The sequence below is a fragment of the Oncorhynchus gorbuscha genome, linkage group LG05 (genome assembly GCF_021184085.1).
Source record: "Oncorhynchus gorbuscha isolate QuinsamMale2020 ecotype Even-year linkage group LG05, OgorEven_v1.0, whole genome shotgun sequence".
Lineage (NCBI taxonomy): Eukaryota > Metazoa > Chordata > Actinopteri > Salmoniformes > Salmonidae > Oncorhynchus > Oncorhynchus gorbuscha.
This window is the reverse complement of record NC_060177.1, coordinates 5826507-5839006: the sequence shown is the minus strand read 5'-3', so window position 1 is coordinate 5839006 and position 12500 is coordinate 5826507. Positions and strand designations below refer to the sequence as shown.

The following is a 12500-nucleotide window of genomic DNA, read 5'->3' as shown; positions in this document are numbered from 1 at the left end:
ATACAGGATGAGTGTGGTCAGTTTGCCTACGACGGTCTATCCCAGGTCCACTGGGTGTCCTTCCTGAATGGTCGCCAGCGCGTGCTGCTCTTCACCGAGGACGTTGCCGTGGTGACCAAGGCGCGGCAGGCGGAGGAGCTGGAGCAGTTCCAACAGGAAGTGAACGTGTCGCTGCAGAACCTTGGCCTGTCACTCGTCAACAACGACAACCGCCAGGAGATCGCATATGTCGGCATCACCAGGTAACGTACCACACACACACACACACACACACACACACACACACACACACACACACACACACACACACACACACACACACACACACACACACACACACACAGTCAGATACAGTCAGTCAGACACACCCAACCATAGTCACAGATGTTCAGACCCTTGTGTAGAAGTTGGTCCCTCAGATGTAAATGGAGGTCTTGTTCTGAACCGTGATGCCTGTTGGTCTCAGCTCTGGTGTGTTGTGGGAGATGAGACCAACAGGCATCATGTAAATGAAGGTCTTGTTCTGAACCGTGATGCCTGTTGGTCTCAGCTCTGGTGTGTTGTGGGAGATGAGACCAACAGGCATCATGTAAATGAAGGTCTTGTTCTGAACCGTGATGCCTGTTGGTCTCAGCTCTGTGTGTTGTGGGAGATGAGACCAACAGGCATCATGTAAATGAAGGTATTGTTCTGAACCGTGATGCCTGTTGGTCTCAGCTCTGGTGTGGTGTGGGAGATGAGACCTAAGAGCCGATGGAAGCCTTTCAACCAGAGGAACATCAGGCTGTTGGAGAAGGCCTACCAGAAACACCTGGCTGGAGGCACACCTGAACCCGGCTGGGTCAAACTGGAGACCAACTTAGAGGTACGAGAATCACGCTGTGAGTTGGTTCGGAGGAGGCTACGGTGATTGGCAGCCGGGAGAAGGGATTTGTAATTATTCAGATCAAGGGCACAACGGGCCACTTTGGTCGCAAGGCATCCATATTTTTTTATAGAGGGCATTACGGACACACAAGGGGAGGGTCAACTGAACATTTGGGTCCTGGCTGAGACCAGTTTATTATACTGTTCTGGATTTAACAGAACCAGACAGAACCAGACAGTTTGTTAACATGGGTTAGGGCCCAAAATATATAGGACTATTCTAGACTGGAGATGTCTGGAACCCAAACCATCTGATCTATTTTATTAGAGATGTCTAGAACCCAAACCATCTGATCTATTTTATTAGAGATGTCTAGAACCCAAACCATCTGATCTATTTTATTAGAGATGTCTAGAACCCAAACCATCTGATCTATTTTATTAGAGATGTCTGGAACCCAAACCATCTGATCTATTTTATTAGAGATGTCTAGAACCCAAACCATCTGATCTATTTTATTAGAGATGTCTAGAACCCAAACCATGTGATCTATTTTATTAGAGATGTCTAGAACCCAAACCATCTGATCTATTTTATTAGAGATGTCTAGAACCCAAACCATCTGATCTATTTTATTAGAGATGTCTAGAACCCAAACCATCTGATCTATTTTATTAGAGATGTCTAGAACCCAAACCATCTGATCTATTTTATTAGAGATGTCTAGAACCCAAACCATCTGATCTATTTTATTAGAGATGTCTGGAACCCAAACCATCTGATCTATTTTATTAGAGATGTCTGGAACCCAAACCATCTGATCTATTTTATTAGAGATGTCTGGAACCCAAACCATCTGATCTATTTTATTAGAGATGTCTGGAACCCAAACCATCTGATCTATTTTATTAGAGATGTCTGGAACCCAAACCATCTGATCTATTTTATTAGAGATGTCTAGAACCCAAACCATCTGATCTATTTTATTAGAGATGTCTGGAACCCAAACCATGTGATCTATTTTATTAGAGATGTCTGGAACCCAAACCATCTGATCTATTTTATTAGAGATGTCTGTCTGGAACCCAAACCATCTGATCTATTTTATTAGAGATGTCTGGAACCCAAACCATCTGATCTATTTTATTAGAGATGTCTGGAACCCAAACCATCTGATCTATTTTATTAGAGATGTCTGGAACCCAAACCATCTGATCTATTTTATTAGAGATGTCTAGAACCCAAACCATCTGATCTATTTTATTAGAGATGTCTAGAACCCAAACCATCTGATCTATTTTATTAGAGATGTCTGGAACCCAAACCATCTGATCTATTTTATTAGAGATGTCTAGAACCCAAACCATCTGATCTATTTTATTAGAGATGTCTGGAACCCAAACCATCTGATCTATTTTATTAGAGATGTCTAGAACCCAAACCATCTGATCTATTTTATTAGAGATGTCTAGAACCCAAACCATCTGATCTATTTTATTAGAGATGTCTAGAACCCAAACCATCTGATCTATTTTATTAGAGATGTCTAGAACCCAAACCATCTGATCTATTTTATTAGGGATGTCTAGAACCCAAACCATCTGATCTATTTTATTAGAGATGTCTAGAACCCAAACCATGTGATCTATTTTATTAGAGATGTCTAGAACCCAAACCATCTGATATATTTTATTAGAGATGTCTAGAACCCAAACCATCTGATCTATTTTATTAGAGATGTCTAGTCAAATTATGAACATCCAATCATATTAACCGTTACTCTCACTGACAGCCTAGTCAAATTATGAACATCCAATCACATTAACCGTTACTCTCACTTACAGCCTAGTCAAATTATGAACATCCAATCACATTAACCGCTACTCTCACTGACAGCCTAGTCAAATTATGAACATCCAATCACATTAACCGTTACTCTCACTGACAGCCTAGTCAAATTATGAACATCCAATCACATTAACCGCTACTCTCACTGACAGCCTAGTCAAATTATGAACATCCAATCACATTAACCGCTACTCTCACTTACAGCCTAGTCAAATTATGAATATCCAATCACATTAACCGCTACTCTCTCGCGGGAATTCCACTAACGGTCTGTATGTTGCCAAACGTAGCTGCTGCTGATGTTGGTATCAGTACTGATGGCACAAAAGTCATGACAGGGAGACATCGTGGAGGGGTAACGTGCGAGCAAGCAGTTGCTCCCGACGCCACTTGGGTACACTGCAGCATCCCCCTAGAGGCGCTTGGGTACACTGCAGCATCCCCCTAGAGGCTCTTGGGTACACTGCAGCATCCCCCTAGAGGCTCTTGGGTACACTGCAGCATCCCCCTAGAGGCTCTTGGGTACACTGCAGCATCCCCCTAGAGGCTCTTGGGTACACTGCAGCATCCCCCTAGAGGCTCTTGGGTACACTGCAGCATCCCCCTAGAGGCTCTTGGGTACACTGCAGCATCCCCTGGGAGGCTCTTGGGTACACTGCAGCATCCCCTAGAGGCTCTTGGGTACACTGCAGCATTCACCGAGAGGCTCTTGGCATCCCCCTACACTGCAGCATCCACCTAGAGGCTCTTGGGTACACTGCAGCATCCCCCTAGAGGCTCTCGGGTACACTGCAGCATCCCCCTAGAGGCTCTCGGGTACACCAGCTCTTGGGTACACTGCAGCATCCCCTAGAGGCTCTTGGGTTACACTGCAGCATCCCCCTAGAGGCTCTTGGGTACACTGCAGCATCCCCTAGAGGCTCTTGGGTACACTGCAGCATCCCCTAGAGGCTCTTGGGTACACTGCAACATCCCCCCCTAGAGGCTCTTGGGTACACTGCAGCATCCCCTAGAGGCTCTTGGGTAGACTGCAGCATCCCGGAGGCTCTTGGTAGACTGCAGCATCAACCTAGAGGCTCTGCAGACTACAACATCCACGGAGAGGCTCTTGGGTAGACTGCAGCATCCCCCTAGAGGCTCTTGGGTACACTGCAACATCCACTGAGAGGCTCTTGGGCACTGCAACATCCACTGAGAGGCTCTTGGGTAGACTGCAGCATCAACCTAGAGGCTCTTGGGTAGACTGCAACATCCACGGAGAGGCTCTTGGGCAGACTGCAGTATCCCCCTAGAGGCTCTTGGGTAGACTGCAGCATCCACCGATAGGCTCTTGGGTAGACTGCAGCTCCACCCAGAGGCTCTTGGGTCCACGGAGAGGCTGCAGCATCCACGCTGCCAAGGGAATACCTGACAGCTTGATAGACATTTGTTAAAGCAAGGCTCCTGAACTCTCGTATTTTCTGCACTATGCAATGATATGGGCAGCTTCCATATAACGTTTTTACAAGGAGCAAAATTTTGTTTGTTTTTATAATTGAAGACGAGCTTGAAGTTTCTTTACTGACCATAATTTTCACTTGTCTGACGGCTTGCATGATGACGAGTTTCTCACACGACTGGTCTATCTAAACTAAAAAGTTTGGGAACCACTGGAGTAGGGGGACACGGGTAGGGGAAACGGACACTGGGTAGGGAGAAACGGGACACGGGGTAGGGGGAAACGGACACCGGAAACGGACACAGGGTATTGGGAAACAGTAGGGGAAACGGAGTAGGGGAAACGGACACGGAGGGGGGACACGGGGTAGGGGGAAAGGGACACGGGTAGGGGGAAATGGACACGGGGTAGTGGAAACACGGGGTATCTGTGGGAAAGGAACCTGGGTAGGGGGAAAGCGGGACACGGGGTAGGGAGACACGGACACTGGGTAGAGGGGACACGGGGAAACTGGGGATAGGGGAAACGGACACGGGGTAGGGGGACACGGGGTAGGGGAAACACGGGTGGGGGACAGGATGGGGGGTACACGGGGTAGGGGGATTTAACCCTTGTCTTTACAGGGACACTGTAGGGGGATATTTAACACGGGTAGGGTCTAGGGGGTATCTGGGTGATAGGGGACCCTTGACACGGGGTAGGGACATGGGTAGGGGGACATTGGACACGGGGTAGGGGGACACGGGGTAGGGGTAGGGGGACACGGGGTAGGGGTAGGGGGAAACGGGCAGGGGGACACGGGGTAGGGGGAAAAACGGACACGGGGTAGGGGGAAACGGGTAGGGGGAAACGGACACGGGGTGGGGGGAAACGGAGTAGGGAAAGGGACACGGGAGGGGTGAAACTGACACTGGGTAGGGGTAAAGGGACATGGGGTAGGGGGAACGGACACGGGGTAGGGGACACGGTAGGGGGAAAGGGACATGGGTAGGGGGAAAATGGACACGGGTAGGGGGAAAGGGACACTGGGTAGGGGGAATTTAACCCACATGGGTAGGGGGAAATGTGGGTAGGGGGACACGTCGGGACACGGGAAACTGACACTGGGTAGGGGGAAATGACACTGGGTAGGGGGAAACGGACACGGGGTAGGGGGAACGGACACGGGGTAGGGGGAAACGGACACGGGGTAGGGGGAAAGGGACACGGGGTAGGGGGAATTTACACCGGGTAGGGGGAAATGGGAAACGGGGTAGGGGGAAACGGGCTAAGGGGAAACGGACACGGGGTAGGGGGGAAACGGACTGGGGTAGGGGAACACGACACGGGGTAGGGGGGACACAGGGAAAACGGGGTAGGGGAAACGGACACGGATGTGAATATTTACCTCTTTACCCATACAGGTGAACTTTGGGAAGGTTCCCATGGTATCTGTGGTGATATTCAGCCTTTTCCAGTAGTATCAGGAGGAACTTCCTGTCTGGGATTCAGGTGGAGTTCAAACAGTCGCCTCATCAGAGAAGACATCCGGGCCCAGCTACACTGGCTTTATTCCCATTGTGTTCCACCCCTGTACACACTCCCCTCACAGCTCTACTCATCCTAACCCTGCCTCCCAACCCCTACACATACTACATCCTGTGTTCTCTAACCACTACATCCTAACCCCTTAACCCCTACACCTTAGCCCCTAACCCCTAACCCCTAACCCCTACATAACCCCTGTGTGTAACCCCTCTCATAACTCTTCTCTACACTGGTCCTTCACACTAACCCCTCAGAACCCCCCTAACCCCTACACGTCAACCCCTACACACTAACCCCTAACCCCTACAGTCAGGTAACCCCTACACACTAAGTCTTAACCCCTACACACTAACCCCTACACACTAACCCCTACACTAACCCCCTACACACTAACCCCTTCTGTTAACCCCCCACACTTCTAAACCCTACACACTAAACCCTCCCTACCCTACTACTTAACCCCTCTACACACTAACCCCTACATATACTACAACCTTTACACACTAACCCCTACATATTTACCCTAACCCCTACACATTAACCCCCTACATATACTACACCCTAACCCCTACACACTAACCCCACATGTTACATTAAACCCTTGTCTTTACTGTGTATCTGTGGTGATATTTTTAACACTTTTTCTGTTTTGTGTATATTTAACCCTTTGTTTACTGTGTATCACACTCTAACCCAGAATTTTACTGTGTATCTGTGGTGACACTAAAACCCTTGTCTTTACTGTGTATCTGTGGTGATATTAAACCCTTGTTTTACTGTATCTGTAGATATGTAACCCTTTTTCTGTGTATCTGTGGTGATATTAAACCCTTGTCTTTCCTGTGTATCTGTTGGTGATATTAAACACTTGTCTTTACTGTGTACTTCTGTTTGGTGATATTCTTCTGCTGATATTAAACCCTTGTCTTTACTGTGTATCTGTGGTGATATTAAACCCTTGTTTTACTGTGTATCTGTCTGATATTAAACCCTTGTCTTTTCCTGTGTATCTGTGGTGATATTTAAACTGTTTGGTGTATCTGTGGTGATATTAAAACCCTTGTCTTTACTGTACGGTGATATTTCTTTGGGTGTATATATTAACCCTTGTCTTTACAGTGTATCTGTATTGATATTTAACCCTTGTCGGTGTGTATCTGTGGTGATATTTAACCCTTGTCTTTGGTGTATCTGTGGTGATATTTAACCCTTGTCTTTTTATCTGTGGTGATATAACCCTGTGGTGATATTAAACCCTTGTCTTGATGGTGTATCTGTGGTGATATTAAACCCTTGTCTTTTCTGCTTGTATCTGTGGTGATATTAAACCCTTGATGGTGTATCTGTGGTGATATTAAACCTGTCTGGTGTCTATTACGGTGTATCTGTGGTGATATTTAACCCTGTGTCTTGATATTTAACCCTTGTCTTTTGTGTATCTGTGGTGATATTTAACCCTTTACTGTGTCTTGATGGTGTATCTGTGGTTATATTTAACCCTTGTCTTGTAGGTGGTGATATTAAACCCTTTGTCTTTCTGTGTTTAGTGATTTTAACCTTTGTCTTTCCTGTGTATCTGTGGTGATATTAAACCTTGACTGTGTATCTGTGTTATTATCTGTGTATCTGTAGATATTAAACCCTTGTCTTTACGTATCTGTAGATATTCTGTTTTCTGGTGATATTATTAAACCCTTTGACTGGTGTATCTGTGGTGATATTAAACCCTTTACAGGGTGCATCTGTGGTGATATTAAACCCTTGTCTTTCCTGTGTATCTGTGGTGATACACACCTCGGTGTGTTTCAGGTGGACACACCAGCTGACTGGAGCTTTATTCCCCATTGTGTTCACACTTCTGTTTCCTCCAAAGTACAGCTCTGGACTCAGGTAACACTTCTGTTTCGGGTACACTTCTGTTGTGTGTTCTCTAACACTTCTTTCTAAGTGGTCCTTCTTTGTCTTTTTTCTTCCTCACTGGCTGTTTAGGTGTACACACTTCTCTCATGCTCTTCTCTGCACTGTTAGGGTCCTTCTCTGTCTGTTTCAGAACCACACCTCTGTTTAGCGTCGCATCATCACCAGGTTTAGGGTACCACTTCTGTTTAGTGTACACTTCTGTTCAATGTACAGTCTTCTGCTTATACCCCCTCTACACTGTTAGGGTACACTTCTGTTTAGGGTACACTTCTGTTTATACCCCTCCTACACTGTTAGGGTACACACTTCTGTTTAGGGTACACTTCTGGTTGAGTACACTTCTGTTTGATGTACACTTCTGTTTAGTGTACACTTGTTTTAGTTCAGGGTACACTTCTTTCTGTTTAGTGTACTGTAGTCATACTGTGATCTGTGTTAAAGGTACTTCATGGTTCTGGTCAGGAGATGGCTGTGAAGATTGACCAGGGGTTCCTGGGAGCCATCTTGGCCCTGTTCACCCAGCTGCCGAGATCGCATGTGGACAAACAGAAGGTAACCAGCCTAGACACAGACACGGCCAGGGACAGGGACACGGCGGCTAGGGACACGGCCAGGGACACAGCCAGGGACACGGCCCAGGGACAGGGACACGGCCAGGGACACGGCCAGGGACACGGCCAGGGACACGGCTAGGGACAGGGACACGGCCAGGGACAGGGACACGGCTAGGGACAGGAGACACGGCTAGGGACAGGGACACGGTTCTGACCAGGGACAGGGACACGGCCAGGGACACAGCCAGGGACACAGGGACAGGGCCAGGGGACAGGGACACGGCCAGGGACACGACCAGGGACAGGGACACGGCCAGGGACACGGACAGGGACAACAAGGACACGGCCAGGGGACACGGACAGGGACAGGGACACGGCTAGGGACACGGCTAGGGACACGAACACGGCCAGGGACACGGCCAGGGACACGGACAGGGCCAGGGACACGGCCAGGGACACGGCGCCAGGGACACGCCAGGGACACGGCCAGGGACAGGGACACGGCCAGGACACGGCCAGGGACACGCCAGGGGACACTGCCAGGGCCAGGGACACGGCCAGGGACACGGCCAGGGACACGGCCAGGACACGGCCAGGGACAGGGACAGGGCCATGAGGACATGGCCAGGGACACGGCCAGGGACATGCCAGGGACTGGTACTCATGATACAGGGACAGGGTCAATGAGGTGATGGTTGAAGTGGACTCATGATAAAGGGGTCTGGTACTCATGATAAAAAGTGGGACTGGTACTCATGATAAAGGGGGTACTCATGATAAAGGGGTCTGGTACTCATGATAAAAGGGGACTGGTACTCATGATAAAAGTGGGCTGGTACTCATGATAAAAGGGGACTGGTACTCATGATAAAGGGGTCTGGTACTCATGATAAAATGTGGGCTGGTACTCATGATAAAAGTGGGCTGGTACTCATGATAAGGGGACTGGTTCTCATGATAAAGGGGACTGGTACTCATGATAAAATGGGGCTGGTACTCATGATAAAGGGGACTGGTACTCATGATAAAGGGGACTAGTACTCATGATAAAAGGCTGGTACTCATGATAAAAGGGGGCTGGTACTCATGATAAAGGGGGCTGGTACTCATGATAAAAGTGGGCTGGTACTCATGATAAAGGGACTGGTACTCATGATAAAAAGGGGTTGGTACTCATGATAAAGGGACTGGTACTCATGATAAAGGGACTGGTACTCATGATAAAAGCCATTTAGCAGACACTTTGATAAAAGGCTGGTACTCATGATAAAGGGGGCTGGTGAACCCACTGGCATTACAAGCGCCATAAAATGGGGCTGGTACCATGATAAAATGGGGGCTGGTACTCATCATAAATGGGGGCTGGTACTCATGATAAAATGGGGGCTGGTACTCATGATAAAACGGGGCTGGTACTCATGATAAAATGGGGGCTGGTACTCATGATAAAAAGGGGTTGGTACTCATGATAATAATATATGCCATTTAGCAGACACTTTATCCAAAGGGACTTACAGTCATGTAAAATACATTCTCATGATGGGTGGTCCTCGGGATTGAAGGGGCCACTACCCTGGCATTAAAGCGCCATGCTCTACTCAAATGATAAAACAGAAGGACCATGATAAATGGGGGCAGTACTCCATGATAAAATGGGGCTGGTACTCATGATAAAATGGGGCCAGTACTCCATGATAAAATGGGGGCTGGTACTCATCATAAATGGGGGCTGGTACTCATGAGATAAAATGGGGGCTGGTACTCATGATAAAATGGGGCTGGTACTCATCATAAATGGGGCTGGTACTCATCGATAAATGGGGCTGGTACTCATGATAAAATGGGGCTGGTACTATGATAAAAGGGCTGGTACTCAAATGGTACAGAGGACCATGATAAAAGGGGGCTGGTACTCATGATAAAAGGGGCTGGTACTCATGATAAAAGGGGGCTGGTACTCATGATAAAGGGGGCTGGTACTCATGATAAAACAGGGGCTGGTACTCATGATAAACGGGGGCTGGTACTCATGATAAAATGGGGGCTGGTACTCATGATAAAAGGGGCTGGTACTCATCATAAATAATATCATGATTTAGCAGACACTTTGATCCAAAGGGGCTTACAGTCATGATAAACATTACTCATGATAAAATGGGCTGGTCCTCATGATAAAAGGGGTTGGTACTCCTGGCATAAAATGGGGGCTGGTACTCATGATAAAATGGGGGCTGGTACTCATGATAAAATGGGGGTTGGTACTCATGATAATAAAATGCCATTTGGTACACTTTTATAAAATGGACTTACAGTCACGTAGCCATTGATAAAATGGGGGCGAGGATTGAACCCACTACATGATAAAAATGCGCCTGGCTCTGCAAATGGAGCTGAAGGACCATGATAAAATGGGGGCTGGTACTCATGATAAAATGGGGAGCTGGTACTCATGATAAAATGGGGGCTGGTACTCATGATAAAATGGGGGCTGGTCCTCATGATAAACTGGGGGCTGGTACTCATCATAAATGGGGGCTGGTACTCATGATAAAATGGGGCTGGTCCTCATGATAAAAAGGGGACTGGGTACTCATGATCTTTTAGAGATAATATTCTATAAGAGGTGCCAGTACTCTGCTCTGGGGTTCAGGAGAATGAGGAGGTGGACTGTAGTGTAAACATGAGAATTACTGCCCCTGTTGGTAGAATAATGGACTGTAGTGTAAACATGGACATACTGCCCCCTGGTGGTAGAAGAAGAATGTACTGCCCCTGTAGAAGATTGTACTGTGTAAACATGGACATACTGCCCCCTGGTGGTAGAATAATGTACTGTAGTGTAACATGGACATACTGCCCCTGGTGGTAAGAACAAAGACATAACCAGACAGGAAAGAGGAAATAAAGGAGTCTACTTTATGTTGGAATTGCAGAGTATAAGAATAGATGCTGTAGAGGGTCCAGCAGATGGCTGTGGAGATTGACCAGGGCTTCCTAGGGCCATCAGGACCTGGTCACCCCTGTTACTGACAAACCACTTAACCTTCCTAGGAGCCATCCAGGCCCTGGTCACCCCTGTTACTAGGAGCCATCCAGACCCTGGTCACACATGTTACTGGAGCCATCCAGACCCTGGTCACCCATGTTACTAGGAGCCATCAGAACCTGGTCACCCCTGTTACTGGAAACACACACCGACAAACCACTTCACCTTCCTAGGAGCCATCCAGACCCTGGTCACCCCTGTTATTAGGAGCCATCCAGACCCTGGTCCCCTGTTACTAGGAGCCATCCAGACCCTGGTCACCCTGTTACTAGGAGCCATCCAGACCCTGGCCACCCCTGTTACTAGGAGCCATCCAAACCCTGGTCACCCCTGTTACTAGGAGCCATCCAGACCCTGGTCACCCCTGTTACTAGGAGCCATCCAGACCCTGGTCACCCCTGTTACTGGGACCCATCCAGAACCTGGTCACCCCTGTTACTGAAACACACACCGCCAAACCATTTCACCTTCCAGGAGCCATCCAGACTCCTGGTCACCCCTGTTACTAGGGGAGTTTCATCCAGACCCTGGTCACCTGTTACTAGGGAGCCATCAGCACCCTGGTCACCCTGTTGCCACTGGGAGCCATCAGACCCTGGTGCCCCTGTTGCTGGGGACCATCCAGACCCTGGTCACCCTGTTACTGGGAGCCATCCAGACCCCTGGTCACCCCTGTTACTGGGAGCCATCCAGACCCTGGTCACCCTGTTACTGGGAGCCATCCAGACCCTGGTCACCCCTGTTACTAGGAGCCATCCAGACCCTGGTAACCCCTGTTACTGGGAGCCATCCAGACCCTGGTCACCCTGTTACTAGGAGCCATCCAGACCCTGGTCACCCTGTTACTAGGAGCCATCCAGACTCCTGGTCACCCCTGTTGCCTGGGAGCCATCCAGACCCTGGTCACCCCTGTTACTGGGAGCCATCCAGACCCTGGTCACCCTGGGTTACTAGGAGCCATCCAGACCCCTGGTCACCCCTGTTACTAGGAGCCATCCTGGTCACCCCTGTTACTGGGAGCCATCCAGACCCTGGTCACCCCTGTTACTGGGAGCCATCCAGACCCTGGTCACCCTGTTACTAGAGGAGCCATCCAGACCTCCTGGTCACTCCCCTGTTACTGAGCCATCCAAACCCTGGTCACCCCTGTTACTAGGAGCCATCCAGACCCTGGTACCCCTGTTACTAGGAGCCATCCAGACCCTGGTAACCCCTGTTACTGGGAGCCATCAGACCCTGGTCACCCCTGTTACTGAAACACACACCGACAAACCACTTTAATTCAACATGTGCTTGTAT

The 12500-nt window shown here is 48.7% G+C and overlaps 1 protein-coding gene across 1 annotated transcript in view; it reads left to right on the top strand.

Annotated features, from left to right (window-relative positions):
- The window catches only part of LOC124035385 (vacuolar protein sorting-associated protein 13C-like), a 245266-nt gene that overhangs the window by 186516 nt on the left and 46250 nt on the right, over positions 1-12500 (top strand). Inside the window, exons 69-76 of the mRNA XM_046348841.1 lie at positions 7-242; positions 718-865; positions 5558-5581; positions 7491-7571; positions 8043-8289; positions 8374-8746; positions 11676-11866; positions 11988-12173. Of these exons, the coding sequence (XP_046204797.1) occupies positions 7-242; positions 718-865; positions 5558-5581; positions 7491-7571; positions 8043-8289; positions 8374-8746; positions 11676-11866; positions 11988-12173 (1486 nt within the window). The remainder of the gene's footprint in view (positions 1-6; positions 243-717; positions 866-5557; positions 5582-7490; positions 7572-8042; positions 8290-8373; positions 8747-11675; positions 11867-11987; positions 12174-12500) is intronic.